At 47.9% G+C, this 23,983-nt stretch overlaps 2 protein-coding genes across 4 annotated transcripts in view; one reads left to right on the forward strand and one right to left on the reverse strand.

Moving 5' to 3' along the window:
• NMT1 (N-myristoyltransferase 1) overlaps nt 1-2,208 on the reverse strand; it is a 41,829-nt gene extending 39,621 nt beyond the window's left edge. Inside the window, exon 1 of the mRNA XM_012444040.3 lies at nt 2,063-2,208. Coding sequence (XP_012299463.1) covers nt 2,063-2,193 — 131 coding nt within the window. The 5' untranslated portion in view covers nt 2,194-2,208. The remainder of the gene's footprint in view (nt 1-2,062) is intronic.
• A 234-nt stretch (nt 2,209-2,442) lies between these two features.
• The window catches only part of DCAKD (dephospho-CoA kinase domain containing), a 38,549-nt gene continuing 17,008 nt past the window's right edge, over nt 2,443-23,983 (forward strand). The window contains exon 1 of one of the 3 annotated variants that reach the window (XM_012444068.2): nt 2,443-2,635. The gene's annotated coding sequence lies outside the window, so the exon portion shown is untranslated. Of the gene's footprint in view, nt 2,636-12,580; nt 12,664-12,852; nt 13,974-23,983 lie in introns of those variants that run through there. The other 2 variants (XM_012444066.3, XM_012444067.3) reach the window with 2 other exon arrangements.

The following is a 23,983-nucleotide window of genomic DNA, read 5'->3' on the forward strand; positions in this document are numbered from 1 at the left end:
CCTCGGCCTCCCAAAGTGCTACAAGCGTGAGCCACCATACCAGGCCAATAAAATGACTTTCTGGCAGACAGTTTTGCAAAGTTATTCACAGATTATAGGGTGCAAAACTAAGGACACTGGTCAGGACAACAGTTGAGAAAATAAAAGCAACTACAAAAAGGGCAAAGAAAACGCCACACTTTCACTTCTGGAATGACTTTCACATTCAACAACTCTCATCGGTGATTCAGATCTCGACTTAGCAGAGCTTCTCTTTCCCTTCTTCCTGTTCCTACTTCCTCTTTCTCAACTCTTCCATTTTTAGGAATATCAAACTTCAAAACAAGACTTCTATTACATTAGATCTGTTGTGAGTTATAGAAACAGAACCGTCTTAAAAAAACTAAATTTGGGAAGCTCCCCTTTCCTCTACATTCTTCCTGTGATTTTTAATACCGACTGAGGAACATAAAAGCTAGATCTTAAAAAAACTAAATTTGGGAAGCTCCCCTTTCCTCTACATTCTTCCTGTGATTTTTAATACCAACTGAGGAACATAAAAGCTAGATCTGTGAACCTAAGATTCGCCACAAGCTGATTATAAACTACTAGATACAGTTATACTTCACTGAATGACAGGGTATGGGCTGGGAAATGCCTGGTTAGGTGATTTTTGTCTTGCAAATATCATAGGGTGTACTTACACGAACCTAGATGCTATAGTCTACTAAATGCCTAGGCTATATGGTGTACACTACAATAACATGCTATACAAATTTGCAGCCTAGGAGCAACAGGCTGTTGCATGTTACTGTACTGAGTACCGTAGGCAACTGTAACACAATGCTAAGTATTTGTGTATCTAAGCATATCTAAACATAGAAAAGATACAGTAAAAATATGTACTACAATCTTGTGAGACCACCTCTTCTATGCAGTCCTTGGGCAGTGCGTGACTGTAATACTTTGCTCTCCCCTCTCTACAAGGTAGCAGATTTTTTTTTTTAAGTTTCTACAAAGCCCTCAACCTTCTACCTTTATATCTGAGCTACCACCAACACTGCGAATAACAAGCTGGCTATGAAAATCAGACTACCACAGACTCAGCAAGAGTTATACACCCAAAAATCTCTCACGACTTTCAGTTTAAAAATATATGTACAAATATAGACAGGAAGATGGGGAGAGAGAGCCTGAGTGCCAGTGCCAGACGCTAACCATGTGAAGAAAGATGAATGATAAGCTGTGGCTTACAGAAGCAAAAACTGATTTGGAAAAAGAACTCAACACTCAAATGCCTGGTGCGTTTCTTCATCCCTAGGAAATAACTAATGGCAAGACCCTCAAGTACAGGATAGGTAGTATGGAGCCCGAGGATTCCAAATACTCTCCAAGAAGCTACATTGCTCAATTTCTTGAAGCCTGGGGCTACTTTGCAAAGTTAACAAGGCAAAGATGTTGGAAGACCTAATTAAATTAATATATTGTTCAGGGCACTTATGGATTATTTGAAGCAATGGACACTATGTAAATCAAAAACATTACCATATCAATAATTACATAGGGTTTATAAGGTAAGTTTATATTTTGGGATTCTCTGGTAGTGATAGTTTACAACATAATTATATACACAGTGTATAGTCTGCTGAATTTCCTCACTGAGGGTAAACTGCTGCGAAATGTTTTATTATTCGTTTATTGCTAGTCACGTTGTTCACACAACACGCCTGTAAGTAGCGTTCCCTTTGAACTGTACTGTTACTAGACTGTCCTGTGTTGTACCATCGAAAACCATCGTCCAACATGCTCTTTTCCCAGGATTGGCCTGAAGCACACGAGTGGAACATTGCATACAAGAACTTTTATATAATAAAAGTACTGAACGTCTCCGGCCCTTAATATCCAGAGCACCCACCCCTGGTAAATGACAAAGGCAATAACCAATCGCCAGGCAGGATCCTAGTGACTTAGCCAATAAGAATATGAGGGTGGGGCTAGACTAAGCTGCCGGTGGCTTCCCCGCACCCCAGAGACCCAGGCTGTGGGAGGCTGGACAGGAATTGGATTCCGAGGATTTCGTTACCCCCGGTTGTAGCTGTTGTCCTCCTCATTCTCGCAATCGCTGCAGTGCTCATGGCCGTTCCCGTTCCCTTCCATCATCTGCGGCAACGGAGGTGCCGGCGGCTTCACTGCTGTCTCACTCTCATCCGCCATCTTGAGTTGCGAGAGCCGGGCTCCGCGCCCCGCTACATGGGGTGTTCCTATTGGACAAGGGGAATTTGCGCTGCATTCTGGGTTTTGTAGTTTTTCTGGAGAAGGGAGCTGCCACTAGGAGCGACTCTTTCCCAAACAACTGACTACAATGCCCAGGTATCGCGAGGGGCGGCTCCGTTCGGGTCAAGGGGCGGGGCCACTAATATCCGGAAGCCTAGGCGTTCGGCCACGCTTTGAGGAAAGAAGGGCCGCAAGGTTGGTGGGACCGACTCTTCGGACCCGCGAGGCCACCTGGCATATTGGGAGTTGTAGTTCGCTACTGGTTTAGGGTGTCTGGCATGGAGGTTCCAAAATCCAAGGTTTGATTTCAGCCTGCCCTTGCCAGTGCCTGGGCCTCTGGGAGCCGTTATTGGCTGCCGTTAAGGACCGTTACCTTTCCTGGGTAAGTGAAAGGGCCTGAGGCCCGCGGGTGCGACCCTCCTGGAGCCCGAATGCCCCGGGCCTTCTTGGAGTGGGCTTTTCTGTAAGAAGCCGTGTTGGCTCCTGGCCGCCTTCACTCGGGAGCCTGGGCAACCCCCTGTCATTGGCAGTTCAAGGTCTCATGGGAGCCAGTGGATTGTTGTGTGCGGAGCACTGACCTTAAGCCAAGAGACCAGACTCTGCTAGGGAGGCTGAGCTCGCCGCCGCATCTTGGCCTCCAAGTACTGATCTTCGCCAAGCTCTTTCTCGCACACATTGTCACTTTCATTCCCCACAAGAGTCTTCCACGACCTTTTTTTTTTTTTTAAATAGGGTCGCCCTCTGTCGCCCAGGCTGGAGTGCAATGCGCGAGATCACGACTCACTGCAGCCTCAACTTCCTGGGCTCAAGCTATCCTCCCACCTCAGCCTCCCGAGTAGCTAATACTACAGGCGTGAGCCACCACACCTGCATAATTTTTGAATTTTTTGTGGAGACCAGGGTCTCACCTTGTTGTCCAGGCTGGTCTTGAACTCCTGGCCTCTGGCCTCTAGGGATTCTCCTACCCCAGTCCCCCAAAGTGCTGGGATTACTGTCGTGAGCCACGGCACCCAGCCCACATCGAGTCTTCAACAAGTTCTTATATGCCAGGCTCTGTGGTAAGGCTTTTCGTATATTATCTCATTTAACTCTCTCAACAAGTCTCCAATATAGGTGCTGTTATTATTCACTTTTTTTTTTTTTTTTTTTTTTTTTTTTTTTTTTTTTTTTGAGACAGGGCCTTGCTCTGTTACCCAGGCTGGAGTGCGGTGGTGCAATCTCGGCTCACTGCAACCTCCACCTCCCAGGTTCAAGCGACTCTCCTGCCTCAGCCTCCTGAATAGTTGGAATTACAGGCACGCACCACCATGCTCAGCTAATTTTTGTATTTGTAGTAGAGACGATTTCACCATGTTGGTCAGACTGGTCTCGAACTCCTGACCTTGTGATCCGCCCGCCTCAGCCTCCCAAAGTGCTGGGATTACAGGGGTGAGCCTCTGTGCCTGGCCATATTCACCTTTTTGACAGATGAAAAAATTTGGCCCTGAGAGGTTGGTAAATTGTGCAATCACATAGCTGGTTAAGTGGCAGATCTGTATACAAATCTGGATCTGTCTGCCCTAGGCCCTCTGAATTCTTTGCCACCATAAAAGTCCCATTTTCTGATACACTATTCACTCAAGGAAATCAGTTACTAGAAGGTAACTTTGACTCCAATGTGTATTGTACGTCAAGGGAAAAAGGCAACTGCCCATTTTAATCTGTTTTTAGCCCTGATTGAATGTTTCAGTCCCTGAGTCTCACTCTTGTGATTGAGTAATCTCACCTGAATCCCGAGAAGAGTGCCCAAAGACAGGATTCTCATTCTTGGAAATTTCCTATTCAGGTTGAGTGTGGTGGGAGGTGAGAGGACTAATTCTTACCATCAGTGCACTCCATGGCCAAAAAGGGAAATGAGCTTTGCCTTTGGGAAAGATCTTAACATGAGAAGAATGGCAAGACTGGCAGAAACAGTTCCCATCTGACTCAGAGAAAGAAAACACAAATAAAACACAGAGCTAAATACAGTCAACTCTGTTTTGATGTCAGTGGTATAAGCATAAGTAATTATCCAAAGCAGCAGATAACCCCCAGTCATTTATTTTTTGACTTTGGAAGGCAGTCAAAGATGCCCACTCAGTCTGAGAGCTGTCACCACACTCAACTCTCTGGGGCCCAAGACTGCTGTTCAACGCAATTGCCCTATTTGCAGCTTCAGGGAAGGGGAGGTCAGAGATGATAATAATGATAATAAAGCCAGGCCAGGCGCGGTAGCTCACACCTGTAATCCCAACACTTTGGGAGGCTGAGGTGGGTGGATCACCTGAGGTCTGGAGTTTGAGACCAGCCTGGCCAACATGGAGAAACCCCTTCTATACTAAAAATACAAAAATTAGCTGGGTGTTGTGGTGCACACCTGTAATCCCAGCTACTCGAGAGGCTGAGGCTGAGTACCAGATACTGTGCTTGACCCCACAATATCTCGTTAAAATTAACATAAAATTTTGGTCAGGCACGATGGCTCATGCCTGTAATCTGAGCACTTTGGCAGGCTGAGGTAGGCAGATCACTTGAGGCCAGGAGTTTGAGACCAGCCTGGCCAATGTAGCGAAACCCTGTCTCTACTGAAAATAACAAAAAAATTAGCTGGGCTTAGTGGTGGGTGCTTGCGATCCCAACTACTTGGGAGGCTGAGACACGAGAATCATTTGAACCTGGGAGGTGGAGGTTGCAATAAGCTGAGATTATGCCACTGCACTCCAGCCTGGGCAGCAAAGTGGGACTCTGTCTCAAAAAAATAAAAAATAAAAATAAAAAGATATTGTGTATATGTGATTAATCTTTTTTTTTTTTTTTTGAGATGGAGTCTTACTTTGTCGCCCAGGTTGGAGTGCGGTGGCCCAATCTCGGCTTACTGCAACCTCCGCCTTTCAGGTTCAAGTGATTCTCCTGCCTCAGCCTCCCAAGTAGCTGGGATTACAGGTGCCTGCCACCACATCTGGCTAATTTTATACTTTTAGTAGAGATGGAGTTTCACCATGTTGGCCAGGCTACTGTCAAAATCCTGACCTCAGTTGATTCGTCCACCTCGTCCTCCCAAAGTGCTGGTATTACAGACGTGAGCCACTGCACCTGGCCTGTGATTACTTTTTTTTTTTTGTAAGATGGAATCTTGCTCTGTCACCCAGGCTGGAGTGCAGTGGCATGATTTCTGCTCACTCCAACCTCTGCCACCCGGGTTCAAGCAATTCTCCTGCCTCAGCCTCCCTAGTAGCTGGGACTATAGGTGCACGCCACCATGCTCAGCTAATTTTTTGTATTTTAGTAGAGACGAGGTTTCACCATGTTGCCCAGGGTGGTCTTGAACTCCTGAACTCAGGCAATCCGCCCCCCTCAGCCTCCCAAAGTGCTGGGATTACAGGTGTGAGCTACTGCGCCCAGACCTGTGATTACTTTTTTTAAACGGCCACTTGGTAATATTGCCACATTTCGTTTTGGTGCCTAAATTTACATTTGGGTTTACAGTTACATCAGTATGGAATGATCACCCAAAGCAAAACAGTGTACAGTTTCCTAAATTGGATCTATGGATGTCTTCTCAGAGTTCCAGGAGTTCTCATATTTGTTCCTCTCCACTCCCCATAAGAGAGAGCTTTCCACCACTTTTTTTTTTTTTTTTTTTTGAGAAGGGGTTTTGCTCTTGCCACCCAGACTGGGGTGCAATGGCTCGATCTCCACTCACTGCAACCTCCGCCTCCCAGGTTCAAGCAATTCTCTTGCCTCAGCCTCTCAAGTAGCCGGTATTATAGGTGCCTGCCACCACATTTGGATAATTTTTGTATTTTTAGTAGAGACAGGGTTTCACCATGTTGGCCAGGCTGGTCTTGAACTCCTGACCTCAGGTGATCCACTTGTCTCAGCCTTCCTAAGTGCTGGGATTATAGGCGTGAGCCACCACGCCCAGCCGAGAGCTTTCCACTTTGAATTCTTATTGGTGAAAAGTTGGCCAGGTTCTGCCTTATGGAGTTATGCAGAAATACAGCTAGGTGAGGTGGCTCATGCCTGTAATCCCAACACTTTGGGAGGCTGAGATGGGTGGATCACTTGAGCCCAGGAGTGTGAGACCAGCCTGGGCAACAGAGAGAAAAAAAAAAAAATAGTCTCTTAAAAAAAAAAAAAAAAAGGTACAAAAATTAGTGTGGCATTGTGGCATGCACCTGTGGTCCTAGCTACTTTGGGGGGCTAAGATGGGAGGATTGCTGGAACCCAGGATCATGCCACTGCATTCCAGCCTGGACAACATGGCAAGGCCCATCTCTACATAAAAAGGAAAGAAGGCTGGGTGCAGTGGCTCACACCTGTAATCCCAGCACTTTGGGAGGCCGAGATGGGCAGTTCACCTGAGGTCAGGAATTCAAGACCAGCCTGGCCAACATGGTGAAACCTCGCCTCTACTAAAAATACAAAAATTATAGCTGGGCGCGGTGGCAGGCACCTGTAATCCCAGCTACTTGGGAGGCTGAGGCAGGAGAATCACTTGAACCCAAGAGGAGGAGGTTGCGGTGAGACAGTGAGACGAGATAATGCCATTGTACTCCAGCCTGGGTGACAGAGGGAGACTCCATCTCAGGAAAAAAAAAAGGAAAACATAATGTATAAAAGAATGCAGACAGAGTGTGACTCCCTGGGTTCTAAATCCTGGCTCTGCCTCTGACTTAATGAATGATCCTAGGCAAGTCACTTAACCTCTCTGAGCTTCAGTGTTCTTATCTGTAAAATAAGACTTACATGGAGAGTCTGGGACAGTCAATACCCACTTAATTATTATTTCCCTTTCCAGGAGGTCAGCATTACTATTATGATAACTAAAGAAAAACTTTCTCATAATGTCCATCACAGATCAAGGCCCTTGCTGTACTCTCAGCATACCAGAGATAACTTTTTTTTTTTTGAGACAGAGCTTTGATCTTGTCGCCCAGGCTGGAGTGCAATAGTGTGATCTCTGTTCACTGCAACCTCTGCCTCCCGGGTTCAAGCAATTCTCCTACCTCAGCCTCCCAAGTAGCTGGGATTATAGGTGTGAGCCACCACGCCTGGCTGATTTTTTATAAATTTAGTAGACACAGGGTTTTGCCTTGTTGGCCAGGCTGGTCTCGAACTCCTCACCTCAGGTGATCCACCCTCCTCGGCCTCTCAAAGTGCTGGGATTATAGGTGTGAGCCACTGCACCCCACCAGAGATAACCTTTCTTCTGGTGGACCTAGGAAGCCGTGAGCTAGGTTGTGATTTATTTATTCGAACCTCAGGAACACTGATGACTTGTCAGCCTCTGTGGCAGAAACTGGAAAGTCGGAGATAGAACAGTTCTAGCACAGTGCCTACGAAAGTGGGGAGCACAGGCGATCAGAGACAGGACCCTTAACCTGGGCCAGGAGGTCCTAGGGGGCATGGTGGCTTAGCTGAGTGTTCATAGGGGCAGTAGACAAACGGGTGGATGTTCTAGGCAGAAAATATAAAAGTCTAGGCGCCTGAGACTTGGGTGCTTTTGAGCTGTGGCAGTGAGAATGATATGACTTAGGACTGGAGCTTAGAAGTCAGGAGTTTTTTTGTTCTTTGTTTTTTTCTCCTTATAGAGACAGTTCTAGCTTTGTCACCCAGGCTGGAGTGCAGTGGCACCATCATAGCTCACTGCAGCCTCAAACTCCTGTGCTCAAGTGATCTTCCCACCTCAGTCTCTCAAGTAGGTCGGACTACAGGTACACGTCACCACACTCAGCTAACTTTTTAAAAAATTTTTTGTAGAGATGGGGTCTTGTTATGTTGCCCAGGCTAGTCTTGAACTCCTGGTCTCAAGTGGTCCTCCCACCTCAGACTCCCAAACTGCTGGGATTACAGATGTGAGCCACCATGCCCGGCCTGGAGCATTTTGAAAGTTCAGATTGGAGAGGTAGGCAAGGTTCAATTGCTTGAATTTGAGAGTGGAGCTGAGATTGTGCCACTACACTCCAGCCTAGGTGACAGAGCAAGAACTTGTCTCAAAAAAAAAAAAAAAAAAAAAAAAACCGTGAGGACACATGGACGCAGGGAGGGGAACATCACACACTGGGGCCTGTCGGGGTGGGGGGACCAGGGGAGGGATAGAGAAATATCTAATGTAGATGATAGGTAGATGGGTGCAGCAAACGCGTGTATACCTATGTAACAAACCTGCATGTTCTGCACATGTACTCCAGAACATAAAGTATAATAATTTAAAAAAGAAGGAAGGAAGGAAGGGAGAGAAGGAGGGAGGAAGAGCAAGGGCTGAGGCAGGAACACAGAGTATATTGACTTTTGATGTTTGTACAATGCTTTATTGCACACATAATGCACCAGCATACCATCTCATTTGATCCCCACCATCAGCTATCCTGTTTGACCCTGCAGGATGAACAGGACAGGTATTACTCTTGTCTTACAGTGAGAAAACAAAGGAGTTCAGTTATTTGTTCAATTTCACTGCTACTTACTATGAAGTTCAGACTTGAACATAGATGTTTTAACACAAAGCCTGGTACAGTAACTAGATTCCCTTCCTCCTTTTTCTTAAGGAGGAACATATGGTGAGATGTGTGTCTAGAGTTGTGATCTGGGCCAACCTGGAAGGCCTTAAGTTCCAGGCTCAGGAGATTGGATTTCCAGCTGGTGAGGACCTACAGGAGGGTTGTTTGTTTGTTTGGAAGCTTTTAAATAAAGGATAAATATTAATGATATTTGTGAACTATGGCATACATTTAGTTGCGTATTAATATTTACTCAAACAGGCCAGGTGCAGTGCTCACACCTGTAATCCCAGCACTTTGGGAGGCCGAGGCAGGTGGATTGCCTGAGCTCAAGATTTTGTGACCAGCCTGGGCAGCATTGGCAAAACCCTGTCTCAACCAAAACTACAAAAAATTAGCCAGACATGCTAGTGCATGCCTGTGGTCCCAGCTACTCATTGGGAGGCTGAGGTGGGAGGATCACTTGAGCCTGGGAGGCAGAGGTTGCAGTGAGCCAAGATCATGCCACTGCACTAACCTGGGTGACAGAGTGAGACCCTGTCTCAAAAATAAATAAATAATAAAATAGACGTATAGAAAATAAATTTAAGAACCAGAAGCCAAAGAAGTCATCTCCAATGGACTCAGGGTTGTTCATCAAACAAAGTGTGAAGCAGCACTGTATTCCAGGCATCATGCTACTTGCTAACGACACAGGTGACTGAGATGCAGGCCATTGTCAGGATGAAATGAGATCGTGTAAGCAGCTAGAGCCGGCTCGAAGTTTATTATTGCCATCCTGAATCACGAAAGACATATTTGAGCTCAAGAAGCCCTTGATGGCATCACATAAAAACTGCAAAGGCCAAGTTTCATTACGGAGGAGGCGCCTGGGTTGAAGACCCTGTAGCAGCCCGTCAGCCGTTCCTATGGGATCCTCCTGGGGCAGAGGTGCAGCTGCTTTTGGCAGACTGGACCACAAGGATACCTCCTTAGAAGACAAGGCTTTCACTTGTACATGAATAGTTATAATACAGTAAGGCAGTATCTGAGAAAAGTAGGATCATCTGGAGTTTCCTAACACTGTGTCCCAGGAAGATCCAGATAATCTGGAGATACAGGACAGGCCTGGCCCTATCCCTGCCTTGGCCAGTCATGGTTACTGATGGGAATCTGGGTATCCCTTGGATGTGTCAGGAGAAGGGAAAAGGTTGAGAACCACAGGACTAGATTATCCATATGTTGTTTGATCAAGAAGGGAATTGAGCCATTAGATCTGGCTCTATAGAATAGGAATTAGATTTGTTCTGCATGGCCCCACGGTTTAAAACTAGGAGAGACAGTAACAAAAAACTGCCAGGACTGGACTAAAAATAACTGTTGCTGGGTGCAGTGGCTCATGCCTGTAATCCAAGCACTTTGGGAGGCCGAGGTGGGCAGATCACAAGGTCAGAAGATTAAGAACATCCTGGCTAAGATGGTGAAACCCCGTCTCTACTAAAAATACAAAGAATTAGCTGGGCACGGTGGCACATGCCTGTAGTTCCAGCTACTCGGGAGGCTGAGGCAGGAGAATGGCTTGAACCCAGGAGGTGGAGGTTGCAGTGAGCCAAGATTGCACCACTGCACTCCAGCCTGGGCGACAGAGTGAGACTCCATCTCAAAAATAAGCAAATAAATAAAGAACTGTCTTGAGTGGCAATGAGTTCCCCACCACAGGACATGTACATGAATAGATGGCGAGATAATGTGGAAGAGATTCAAATACTGGCACGGTATTTGGACTAAATGGCTTTTTTGGAAATAAGACGGAATCCTATTTATTGGGTTATGGCAGTAGGTCTCCTTGACTGTTGAAGTCAGGAAGAAAGCTTTCAGAGACTGAGGTGATCTGAGAAAGATGTTAAATTACTTCATTCCTCAATATATTGAATCCCTCTTGTGCAGGGTACTGGAGTGGTAGATGGGCAAGATTCCTACCTTAAAGGAAGTAGAGAACAGAAATACAGTTTAAGGAGAGGGAAGGGAGGCAAGGTAGGTGCTAATTTAAAACTTCATACTGGTGGGGCACCTATAATTCCAGCACTTTGGGAGGCCGAGGTGAGAGGCTCACCTGAGGTCAGGAGTTCGAGACCAGCCTGGTCGACATGTTGAAACTCCATCTCTACCAAAAATACAAAAATTAGCAAGGTATGTCAGTTGTTGTGGCTCACCCCTGTAATCCCAGCACTTTGGGAGGCCAAGGTGGGTAGATCACATAGATTAGGAGTTCAAGACCAGCCTGACCAAAATGGTGGAACCCAATCTCTACTAAAAATACAAAATTAGCCAAGTGTGGTGGCACATGCCTGTAATAATAGCTACTTGGCAGACTAAGGCAGGAGAATTTCTTGAACCCAGGAGGTGGAGGTTGCAGTGAGCCGTGATTGCCCCACTGCACCCCAGCCTGGGCAATAGGAGTGAAACTCCATCTCAAAAATAAAAATAATTAGCCGGTGTGGTAGCACATGCCTGTAGTCCCAGCTACTTGGGAAGCTGAGGCAGGAGAATCGCTTGAACCTGGGAGGCAGAGGCTACAGTGAGCCGAGATTGTGCCACTGCACCCCAGCCTGAGTGACAGAGTAAAACTCCGTCTCAAAAAAACCCCAGAAAAACAACAAAAACTTCCTGCTGTATGTGAGGCATAGGTAGATGCTTGCTTTTTTTTTTTTTTTTTTTTTTTGAGATAGAGTATTGCTCTGTCTCCCAGCTGGAGTGCAATGGCCCGATCTCGGCTCACTGCAACCTCTGCCTCCCAGGATCAAGCAATTCTCCTGCCTCAGTCTCCCTTGTAGCTGGGATTACAGGCATCTACCACCATGGCCAGCTAATTTTTGTATTTTAAGTAGAGACAGGATTCAGCCATGTTGGTCAGGCTGGTCTTAAATTCCTTACCTTAGGTGATCCACCTGCCTTGGCCTCCCAAAGTGCTGGGATTACAGGCATAAGCCATAGTGCCCGGCGTAGATGCTTTATTTTTTTTGAGACAAGGTCTCACTTTGCTGCCTAGGCTGGAGTACAGTGGCACCATCATGGCTCACTACAGCCTTGACCTCTTGGGCTCAAGTCATCCTCCTGCCTCAGCCTCCCGAGTAGCTGAGACTACACTGTCACCATGCCTGGCTAGTTTATTTTTTGTAGCTATCGGGGGGTAGTCTCATTCATGCTTAGGCTGGTCTCGAACTCCTGGAGGCTCAAGTGATCCTCCCACCTAGGCCTCCCAAAGTGCTGAGATTACAGGTGTGAGCCACTGTACCCGACTTTTATGTATTCTTTCAACAATGCTGCATAGTTGCAATTATCCCACTTTAAGAGAGGAGAGAGACAGGATGAGAGGCTGAGTGACTTGCTAGGCTTGTATGGACAGGATGCGGGTTCTGCAATCAAATTACTTTGTATGAGAGGGCAAATAGATTAACCGCTAAACATAGTTTCCTTTTGTGTAAAATGGGGATGATGATAGTATCCATTTTGAGGACGGTGCGGGCTGAGATAATCCTACAAAGTGCTCTTAGGACCTGGCAGGTGGAAAGTGCTCCTAATCACCACTACCAAGGCTGAACAAGTAGTGAGTGGCCGAGCTTGAATCTGAAGTTAGGACCCTGCAGTTTCGCCCCTTTCTTCTCCCTCTCCTTCCCAGCTCCTGGAAAAGGAAAAGTTACAACTCCGGGTCGGGGATTGGGGGACCTCTGTGCCGCGCTCCGTGGCCGAGCTCGCCCCACCCACCTGTCCAGGTCCCGCCCGCCCGCTGGCCGGACGTCCGCTCCGCGTGCGCGCGCTCCCGAGGTCCCGCCTCGCGCGCTGAGCCACCCTGTAAGCGCCGCGGAGATTGGGCTAGAGGCTGCGGCCTAGGACCGGTCGGAGGCGCTGGGTACGTAGCGCGCCGCGGGGGCCGGTGGGAGCGGGCCGGGCACCGGGGAGGGGGTGGGCCCTGGCTGCGGCTGCTACACGGGGCAGCCTCCGCGCCGGGCGTTCCAGTTTCGCGGCCTGGTGGGGCGTACGCGCCTTTTTTGAAAGCCTGAGTTACGATGTATTGAGCGCATCGTGTGCGGCCAGCACTAGGGCAAGCGCTTTTATATCCACGGCCCATTGTCTTGACAGCAGCCCTGCAAAGCAAGGTGTTATTTCCTGCATGGTCCAGCTCCGCAGGGTCTAGTGGGTGTTCTTTTGTGTGCAGAGACGATCGCAGGAAAGAAAGACACAAGACACAGAGATAAGAGAAGAATTCAGCTGGGTCCAGGAGACCACTACTACCAAGGCGCGGAGTCCTGTAGTGGCACTGAATGCCTGGACGCGCTGATATTTATTGTATACAAGGCAGGGAGGCAGGGTAAGGAGAGTGAATCATCTGACATGATTGATAGGGTCAAGCAAATCACGTGCCTACAGTACAGGGGCCCCTCCCTTTCAGGTAGCTGCTGCAAGGATGGGAGGCACATACGTCAGCATCTTTCTATGCACTTATCAGAAAGATCAAAGGCTTTTAGGATTCCTCTATTCTTTTCACGACTTCTAAGAACTTAAAAAGAGCACCAGGTGGGAAAGCGGAACATGAAAGTGGGCAAGGGTGGTGACCATCGGAGCACAGCACCACAGAGAGGCATTTAAGCCCCTAGATGTCTGCAGGCCGGCCTGGCTTATGTCAGGCCTTCCTCAAGAGCCAGGCAGAGCAGAGTGTTCTCTGAACTCCCCCAGTGCAAGGGAAACTCCCCTTCACGGCCTGCTAAGTAACAAACGGGCGCCTTCCCAGGCACTGGCGCTACCACAAGGCTCTCGCCCCCAGTGAAAGGGAAACTCCCCTTCATGGCCTGCTAAGTAACGGGCCCCTTCCCAGGCACTGGCGCTACCACAAGGCTCTCTCTCTCTCACCTCCTGATCACTTCTCACTATGTCCCTTCGGTTCCTAATTATATTTCACCTGATTATGTCTGTACTATAAGACTAAAAGGATTCTATTCTATAATACTAAAGCAAGGGTTAATAAAGAATAATGATTTAATAGGATTGATTATATTGATTATATAATTGATTATATGATTGTTTCTAAATATATTTGGTATCATTGCTAAAACTAAGTGAATGTTCTTTTGTGTGCGGAGACAATAGATCCCAGGAAAGAAAGACACAAGACACAAAGAGAAGAGAAGAATTCAGCTGGGCCCTGGGGACCACTACTACCAAGTAATCATTTATTATACTGGGACAGATTGTGCCTTCACACAATCTGTGAAGGCGGGGGTAGGGAGAAGCCTCTTCCTTCCCCAGCTCCGCAAAGGAGGTGTTGGCATCTCAGGTGTTTGCTTATAGAGTTTTCAAAGATTTTTCACTCTCTCCCTTAGTTAAGGGAAAATGAATCAAACTACCCGAGTGAATTTTGACATTAAGTCTCGATTCTAAAAATGAGGAGGCCGGGCGCGGTGGCTCACGCCTGTAATCCAAGCACTTTGGAGACCAAGGAGGGCGGATCACCGGAGGGCGGATCACCTGAGGTCGGGAGTTCAAGACCAGCCTGACCAACATGGTGAAACCCTGTCTTTTTAAAAAATTTAAAAAAAAAAAAATTTTTTTTAAAGGAAAAAAGAAGATGAGGAAATGGAAGTCTGAATATGTTTTATGTTTTAAACGTGTATTTGTTTTTGTGGGAGGGAGAGTGCTCATTTTACCTGAATAATTTAAGATTGAGTTGGTGTGGCACAGTGCTGGCATAGGCCTGGGGAAGGGGGTGAAATGCTAGAGAGATAGAAAGTGTACGGGCAGGTTCGGGTGGTTTTTGTCTTAGCAGGGCCCTAAATTCCCACCAAATTCTCTTCTGTCTGTTTTGAGCAAGGTCTGAATCTGTCCCCCTGGTAAATAACCTTTAAAGGGTCTCAGCCTCTCTTGGTGCTTGTACCTTAAGAAGAAAAGATGAGGGCTGATAGCTGAAGGGAGCTTAGCTCTGTTTTGAAAATTACCGGCGGGGTCACTCACACCTGTAATCCCAGCACTTTCGGAGGCTTAGGCAGGTGGATCACCTGAGGTTAGGAGTTCAAGACCAGCCTGGTCAACATGGTGAAACCACTGTCTCTACCAAAAATACAAAATAATTAGCTGGGCGTGGTGGTGGGCGCCTCTAATCCCAGCTACTTGAGAGGTGGAGGCAGGAGAATCGCTGGAACCTGGGAGGCATAGGTTGCAGTGAGCTGAGATCCGAGATGGCACCACTGCATTATGTCTCAAAAAAAAAAAAAAAAAAGAGAGAGCGAAAGAACAAACGAACAGGCATGGTGATTCATGGCTGGTAATACCAGCACTTTAGGAGGCCGAGGCAGGCAGATCACCTGAGGCCAGGAGTTTGAAACCAGACTGGCCAGCATGGTGAAACTCCATCTCTACAAAAAATACAGAAACATTAGCAGGGCATAGTGGCTTATGCCTGCAATCCCAGCACTTTGGGAGGTCAAGGTGGGTGAATCACGAGGTTGGGAGTTTGAAACCAGCCTGGCCAACATGGTGAAACCCAATCTCTACTAAAAATACAAAAAATTAGCCAGGCGTAGTGGTGGGCACCTGTAATCTCAGCTACTTGGGAGGCTGAGGCAGGAGAATCGTTTGAACTTGGGAAGCAGAAGTTGCAGTGAGTAGAGATTATGCCACTGCACTCCAGCCTGGGCAATAAGAGCAAGACTCTGTCTAAAAAAAAAGAAAAAGAAAATTACCCGCTGGCACAGTTTCAGATTGACAGCTTTACATTGAAACTTTCAAATTTGTATTTGAAAGTTTCATTAGTTACAGAGGATAAAATTTCTGGTTCATTGTGAATGTTGGTATTTTAAAATAAAGCTGTGAAAATTCTCATTTAAATCTGCAGTGAAGTCTAAATATATACCATTTGATTTGATTTCCCCTCATCTTTTGGGGAAAAAAAAAGAACCGCTTTTTATTTAACCATCAAAATTTCTAATCATTCTTTCTTCCTTTTTTTTAAAGATGGGATCTTGCTGTGTTGCCCAGGCTGGAGTGTAGTGGCAGTCACTGGTTACTGCAGCCTTGACCTGGGGTCAAACAGTCCTCCCACCTCACCACCAAAGTAGCTAGAATTACAGGTGTCTGTCACCACATATGGTTGATTTTTCTTTTTCTTTTTAGTAGAGATGAGGTCTTGCTATGTTGCCCAGGCTGACTCCTGGTCTCAAGCAGTCCTCTCATCTCGGCCTCCAAAAGTGCTGGGATTAGAGATGTGAGCCAGCATGCTTGGTGTTTTTTCCTTCTTGAACTCATATTTCCACTGTTTCCCCCCAGAAGCTTCTTCTAATGTAATAGTTTTTGGTTTTTTGAGACAGGGTCTCCATCTGTCACCTAGGCTGGAGTGCAGTGGTGGGATCACAGCTCACTGCAGCCTTGACCTCTTGGGCTCAAGTGATACTCCTACCTTAGCTTCCTACGTAGCTGGGACTGCAGGCTTTTGCCACCATGCTTGGCTAATTTTTTTTTTTTTCAAATGAAAGCAAGTTTATTAGGAAAGTAATGGAATAAAGAATGGCTATACTGTAGGCAGAGCAGCCCTGAGAACTGCTCGTTGGCTATTTTTATCCACTGCATTCCAGCCTAGGTGATGGAGTGAGACTCTATCTTGAAAAAAATAATAAGCTGGGTGGAGCTATTTTAAGCTCATGTATCTATCCATGTTTATTTGTCTATTTACTAGAATGAACAAAGTGCTTTTTTTTTTTTGGCTGTAACCATTGAAAAAGTTTCTGTAAATTAAATACACAGGAATTGAAGGCATGGAATTGTTTCAGCAAGATCACTCAGTGCTTTGAACACCTTCTGAATTATGGGCTGAAAAATAACATTAGATTATGAATAATCTGTCAGTCCACAGTTCTTTTAGGTCCTCCTTTAACTTCGTTGAAGGCCAAGGTTTAGAAACCACTTGACTCACGCAAGGATTTGTTCTTTGTCACTATAGGCAATGACATTCTTAGCATGAATACTAACCTTTTGAATTGCCCTTTGTGAAGGCCAAGGGATTTTCACCCTTTGGGGCTGTGTACCTCAGTATGATTTAGCATAGGTGGGTGCTTATGCCTTTCTCTGAAACATGAGAGATGGGTGAGTGTGAAGGAGGAGCTGAGAGGAGAGCTAATGGGAATCGAGTTGGAAATTTATGACCCTTAAACTCTGCCTTTGTGCCTCTCGGAAAATCTTCATGCATGCCCTAGGTGTTCTCATTCTCTGCTGTGTAGGCCACCTGACACGACCCTGGGCAAACATAGAACTCCTTTTAACTTCCATTTCCTCACTTTGCGAAAGTGCTGCTCTTACACCAGAGTTCCTGCTGCTGGGAAACACCTTCCTAAGCACTCCCACTTTTTCCTTATCTCTGAGCCCCGTATATTTTCAGCCCTGGAACGTGGAGGTGGGAAGTGATGTGGAAAGGTTTTATGATTCTCATTTTAAGATAGTTAATGTTGAGTTCAGCTTGCCCATGAACTGAAGATTTTGCTGTGTGGCTTATGTATTCATTCAACAAGTATCTTTTAAGGGTCTGCTCGTCAGGCCCTGTTTTTGGCACCTTGGATATAGCAGTTGTCCAGATTCAGAGAGACGCAGATTGCAGGAAGTAAACACAAAGCCATACAATGTGTTGTTATGTGGTGAGACACTGGTCAGTGCTGTGAAGAAAAGTGGGACAGTAAGGAGACTAGAGGGGAACACAGGGGTGCTGATTTATATATTTGGGGACAGTTTCTCTGTAGGGTCCCCAGTTCCCCTGCTTTCTGTCCGTGTCCTGACCACACTGTGATCCAGCTAGCTGCAGGATTGAATCCTAACCAGGTCCTTGAACATTCCCAGGCACCTAAATACTTATACAAAGGTGTCAGATATCTAGATAATTAGATAAAGGTGTCTAGATATCTAGATACCCAGATAAAGGTGTCCAGGTTGTTCCCCAAAACACTGAAAGAAACTGGCCCTGGCCCTGAGTCACATTGCTTAAACCTTCATATAAACGCCATAGCCTGACCCCCTCACTGTCGACATACCTAGTAGAACACCTTTCTCTCCCTGTCCATTGAGAGGAGTGGTGCAGCCCACTCTGTAAGGAAGTTCCCCTAATAAATGCTTTAGGCTGATCACCCTGGTGTTTAGTGGTTTTTTCTTTAGTATCCCAACCAGCCCCGTCTTGGGACAGGTTTGAGACAGAGTCTCCTCCATCGCCAGGCTGAAGTGCAGTGGCGCAACTCAGCTCACTGCAACTTCCGCCTCATGGGTTCAAGTGATTCTCCTGCCTCAGCCTCCTGAGTAGCTGGGACTACAGGCGCGTGCTACCATGCCTAGCTATTTTTTGTATTTTTAGTAGAGACGGGGTTTCACCATGTTGACCAAGATGGTCTCAATCTCCTGACCTCGAGATCCGCCTGCCTCGGCCTCCCGAGTAGCTGGGACTACAGGCGCATGCCACTATACCTGGCTAATTTTTGTATTTTTAGTCAAGACGGGGTTTCACCATGTTGGTCAGGCTGGTCTCCAACTCCTGACCTCAAGTGATCCACCCACCTCAGCCTCCCAAACTGTTGAGATGACAGGTATGAGCCACCTCACCTGTCTGCCACTGCTTTTCAGGTGATTCCAGCCAATTCCAGACGGGGGTTGGGTTCAGCGGGACAGGACATAACAGTCTCTGATGGGGGATGATTGGGCAGAGAAGGGAGTGAGTGGGGCAGCCCTCTGGGGAAGAGCCATGTCTGGAACTGTTGGGACATCAGAACACAGGCCTAAGGCCGTGTGTCTGGGGGGCAGTGATCTAGGGAGAGAGAGGTTGGAGATGCTGGGAGGACAGAGCTGTGTCTTTCATGAGGCCCCTGTAGGACTCTCTGTGGACTTGGCTTGTACCCACTGAGATGGGAACTGTTAGAGGGCTGTGAGCAGGGTCCTGACAAGATCTGACTTGCATTTGAAAGGGTCACACTCCCTGCTTTGTTAGGAACAGACTGTTGGGGAGCAAAGGTGGGGCAGGAAATGGCTCAGCAGCTAGTGCCAGGGATTCTGCAGCGAGATGGTGGTGCTCATGCATCAGGGGCTCTGGCTGGGCTGTGCAGGTGGGAGGTAGTGCTGGCCAGGCACTGCAGGTTGGATGAAGGGCGTGAGAGGCCAGGAGGACTCCGAGGCTTTTGGCCTATACAAGTGGAAGGATGGAGGTGTGTGCTGTTTAGGGAAATGGTATTATAAGGAAAACCCAGAATTGTACAGAAAAACATTTCCCCCAAACTGGGAGGGAGCTGAGAGACCAAAGAATGGTTTGAACAAGTCCAGCTTAGCAAGTAGGTAAGCGTATCAGGACTTAAATGCAGGGCACTCCTGGGCGGCAGCAGGACAGCTCTCGGGCTCCGTGCCACCTCCCATCTCCAGGCTGCCTTTAAGCTAATTTTCTGGCTCTTTGCCGCCTATGTGTGTGTGATGAGACTTGTTTTCCTTGGTATGTTCCCAGCTATGCCATAGGATATTTGGGTTCTCAGGGACACCTGCTTCTTGGTTGGGCACCATGGCCTTGGCTCACTGCCCAGCCTGCAGGATTTAAGCAGCAGACATAAACCCTTAAGTAACCCATCACACTGCAAATGGAGCAGACTGCAGTGACTGTGACATGTTATTGTGTCGGCGGGGAAGATGAGGTGACTGTGACCTATGTCACCTCATTTAATCCTGACATGACCCCATGAGTAGTTATTACAAATCCTTTTTTTTTTTTTTTTTTTGAGACGGAGTTTCGCTCTTGTTACCCAGGCTGGAGTGCAATGGCGCGATCTCAGCTCACTGCAACCTCCGCCTCCTGGATTCAGGCAATTCTCCTGCCTCAGCCTCCTGAGTAGCTGGGATTACAGGCACGCGCCGCCATGCCCAGATAATTTTTTTGTATTTTTAGTAGAGACGAGGTTTCACCATGTTGACCAGGATGGTCTTGATCTCTTGACCTCGTGATCCACCCACCTCGGCCTCCCAAAGTGCTGGGATTACAGGTATGAGCCACCGCGCCCAGCCACAAATCCTTTTTTTTTTGAGACGGAGTCTCACTCTGTCACCCATGCTGGAGTGCAGTGGTGTGGTCTCGGCTCACTGCAACCTCCACCTCCCAGATTCAAGCGATTCTCTTGCTTCAGCCTCCGAGGTAGCTAGGATTACAGGCACCTGCCACCACACCAGCTAATTTTTGTATTTTTAGTAGAGACAGGGTTTCACCATGTTGGTCAGGCTGGGATTACAGGCATGAGCCACCTCACCCAGCCTTTTTTTTTTTTTTTTTTTTTCTTTGACACTCTGTCACCCAGGCTGGAGTGCAGTGGCAGGATCTCGGCTCACTGCAACCTCTGCCTCCCAGGTTCAAGCCCAAATCCTATTTTATACTCAAGGAGAGAGAAACTCAGAATGTTGAAATAAGTTGCCTACAGCCACACAGCTAGTTAAGGGACAGAGCTGATCCCAAGCAAGGTCCCTTTGACTCCGAACCCTCTGAGAGTGTACAGTCCCTGTGATCCTTTTTTTGCATAAATGGCAGCAAAGTAGTCCAGTGCAAACAGCCTCCCTGCCCACCCATGAAAGCTCCCTGAGTGATGGTTTGTGCCTGGAGAGTGCTCAAGTAGAGAAGAGAGACCTGTCCCCTCCCTGCCCTTGGTGTTGGCAAAGGGAGCAGGGAAGAGGCAGAGGGAGACAGAGGCCAGCTCCTCTCCTTGTGGCTCTCTCCAGGTAACTGGCAGCCTGGAGGAGGTGGCAGCTTAATGGGCCTAGCCCACAAAGAGAACTTGGACTTGAAGGTTTAAACAGCAACCTCTCACCAATAATGAAAGATTAGGAGTAGGGAAACCATACATAAAAATAGCACTTAATAGTTAACTGGAAAACAGCATATTTTTGCAACCACTGGTTCCTCGAAAAATAATTGGGTCCCAAGGCAGGGAATGACTCATTTTCATGAATGATTATATTATCATTGGTGCAAAACAGATACACCCCCTTTGGAAAGCAGTTCAAAGGAGACGCGTCTGGCTGGTCAGGCGGGCGGGCCCAGTGTGAAATCCTGAGAGGCAGCAAGGGGAGGAGGACAGGGGCTGCAAGCTGAGGGAGGCGGGTCCTGGCTCAGCACATGCAGGGGTGGGGCTGAGTGGGAGGTGAAAAGCAGCAGAATTTGCCTCCAACGTTAAGTCCTGAGCTCTCCCAAGGGAAGAGACAGGGTCTTACAGAAGAAAAAAAAATCACACGAACAGAAATAAAAGTACAAAGCGTGATTCGTCCAAAGGAGGGAAAGCTAACAGAGTGACGTGAGATGCCAGGGGCTGCGTTTGGGTTGGTGGATTGGGTGAGGTTGCTCCCAGGGGATGTGACAAACTCTCATGCTGCTTCAGGTCCTGGCTCAACAATGATGTGCCTGTCGTTAAGTCAGGGTCTTGTTCTGCACCCAGGCTGGAGTGCAGTGGTACAGTCACGGCTCACTGCAGCCTCCAACTCCTGGGCTCAAGCAATCCTCCCACCTCAGCCTCTTGAGTACTTGGGACTACAGACACATGCCATCATGCCCAGCTAATTTTTAAGAGACAGGATCTTGCTTTGTTGCCCAGGCTTATCTCTAACTCCTGGGCTTAAGTGATCCTCCCACCTTGGCCTCCCAAAGTGCTGTGATTACAGGTGTGAACCACCATGCACAGCCCCCATTGCTCTTGATGCCCTTACCCGCTTACCACCACCACACGTACTGGTACTGTGAGTTTGGTGTTTTACCCCTTTCCCTGCTGCCTCTCCCATGAGAGCAGGCACTCTTGTTTCAGCAGTGCCTGGTGTCTGATTGGTTGACATAGTACAGGGTGATTGAAGAGGAGTTAGCCCTGAGGTGAGTCTGGCCTAAGGAACACAGGCACAGGCACAGAGGCTTTGGGGAGGAAAAGAGCCTGCATGTTCAGGGACAGAAGGAAGATCAGTGTGTAGGCACCAGGCATGGACAGGGAGTGACTGAGGGAGTCACACAGGGCCTGGAGAGCTCTGTGAAGGGCCAGGAGGAGGGGGAGGAAGGCAGTGAAGGGTTTAGGCAGGAGTGACATGATCAGATGACTCCTTTAAGCCATGACCCTGGCTACCTTGGGGAGAAGCCCAGCAGGGACTAGGGGGTCAGAGCACAGGTGCTGATAGCTTAGGCTAACAGAGTGGGCCTAGTGGAGTTAGAACTTGGCCAGACCTCCTAGAGCAGTAGGGTTTTATTTAGCCCACTCATTTTTCCTAAGAGAAATATTGTCAGAGGAGGAGATTCTAAGACAGACCATTCTCTGATTGTACTTACTCCTCATGGGGCCACTGGGCCCAGAAGTAACAACTGAGAGGCAATCTGGAGGCACCCGATGCAGAAGAGCCTACTATTTATGGAGCACAATAGAATCTGATCATCATCTCACAGGCCTAGAGTTCACTGCAGATTTGGGATGCGGACACCAGCTCTAACTCAAACTCCTTGCCCTTCTCTTTGCACCCTGCTGCCTTTCATTGACGTGCAGAATGAGGAAAGGAAAGGATAGAGTGTGGCTTCCCTGGAATTGGAGGCCTGCTTTTTCTTCTGGCTCCTCCTTGGCTGCTGAATCCCATACCTGGGATTGGTTCCAGAATCCAACTTCCATTTCTCCTGCACAGGCCATTGGCTCCTTCTCTGTTACTGTGGGACTTGGTGTTCTCCTTCCTCCTCCTCCAGCCAAGCTGGCTCTGTGAACAGCTTTTGGTGTTGAGGAGGAAGATTCCCAGGCCACCAACAGTCATGTCCTCCTGAGTAGCTGGGATTGCAGATGTGCACCATCATACCCAACTAATTTTTGTGTTTTTAGTAGAGATGGGGTTTTGCCATGTTGGTCAGGCTGGTCTCGAACTCCTGGCCTCAAGTGATCCACCCATCTTGGTCTCCCAAAGTGCTGAGATTATAGGCGTGAGCAACCGTGCCGGGCCCTAGAGGAGCATTTATTGACTGCTCCTGGGAAAGCACTGAATCACCTAAGGGGAGGAAGAAATCACCAGTGTGACTCTCAGCCTCCCCGGGGAGCTGCACCGTTCTTGGCTTTGAAAATCCAGGCTCTGTCACTCACAGGGGTGGGGACTGAGGCTCAGAGGAGGGAAGTCACCCGGGGCTCAGCTGTTTCTGGTATGGAGTCCTTACCACCCTGGGCCAGGCTGGAGAGAAGGCTTTCTGCAGTCACAAGGGTGGTTTTATCACAGAATTCAGAGACCAGGACCCAGGACTCTCCTCTTCCAGTCCACAGCCTTCCGTTTTAGCTGTGGTTCTGGGCATAGCTGATTCAGATTCAGTAGGCTGGGGTATATGGAGCCTGGGTGTCTGTATCTTTTGTAAGTTTTGCGTTAAATTCAGATCATAGCCAGGTTTCGCACTTGCTGGGAGGGAGGCCTCTGTGTAAGTGCAGTGGAATGAGGGAAACTGGATCGGATTCTGGAGAATGATGACTTGACCAGAACGGGAAGAGGGTCGTGAACACAGGTGATCAAAGGTGGTCGTTTGTTCATGTGGGCCTGGTAAGGAGCTGCCGGCAGGTCTAGGTGGGTCTTGGAGGCCACTGGGCACCTAAGCCTCCATTTCCTCCTTGCCCAGCCTTGGGAGCACTGTGGCCTGCAGCTTCCTCCCTGGCAGATCCCAGCAGATCTGCCTGCAGACGAGTGAGTGGAAAGGCACTCATACAGCAGGCCCAGGGCCAGCACCACCTGACTATTCCCGCTTACCTGTCAGCACTCTGTTCTCAGGTGTTTTCATCTGTTACTGTCTAGCTCTCCAGTGTTCCCAAGGGGCAGGACTTGTGTTTTCCTTTGGTTACCCAACAGGTCCCTGGCACCGTTCCTGCAGAGCACAGAGGAGCTCAGTCGATGGTTAGTGAAGGAATGAGCTACAGAGGGGCTTGCTGGACAGGAACAGCTGTTATTTGTCGAGGCCCTTTAAGCCAGGGACCCGGAGCCTCCCCGGGCATGTGCTCCTTCGTCCCCTTGGCCTTCCTGATGGAGGCAAAGCAGCTGTTGGTCTGTTTCCACAGATGCTCAGTCAAGGCACTGAGAAGGGAGGATACTCATTAGGTAACCCGGGAGGCTGGAATTTACATCTGTGCTCTGGCCACTGTCCACACACTTCCTCACCCCCCATTCTGCAGCAAGAAAACTGTATGATAATCAAGAAATTATTT

Source organism: Aotus nancymaae, unplaced genomic scaffold, assembly GCF_030222135.1.
Source record: "Aotus nancymaae isolate 86718 unplaced genomic scaffold, 86718_ANA_hifiasm-v0.15.2.pri h1tg000089l, whole genome shotgun sequence".
NCBI classification, from domain to species: Eukaryota; Metazoa; Chordata; class Mammalia; order Primates; family Aotidae; genus Aotus; species Aotus nancymaae.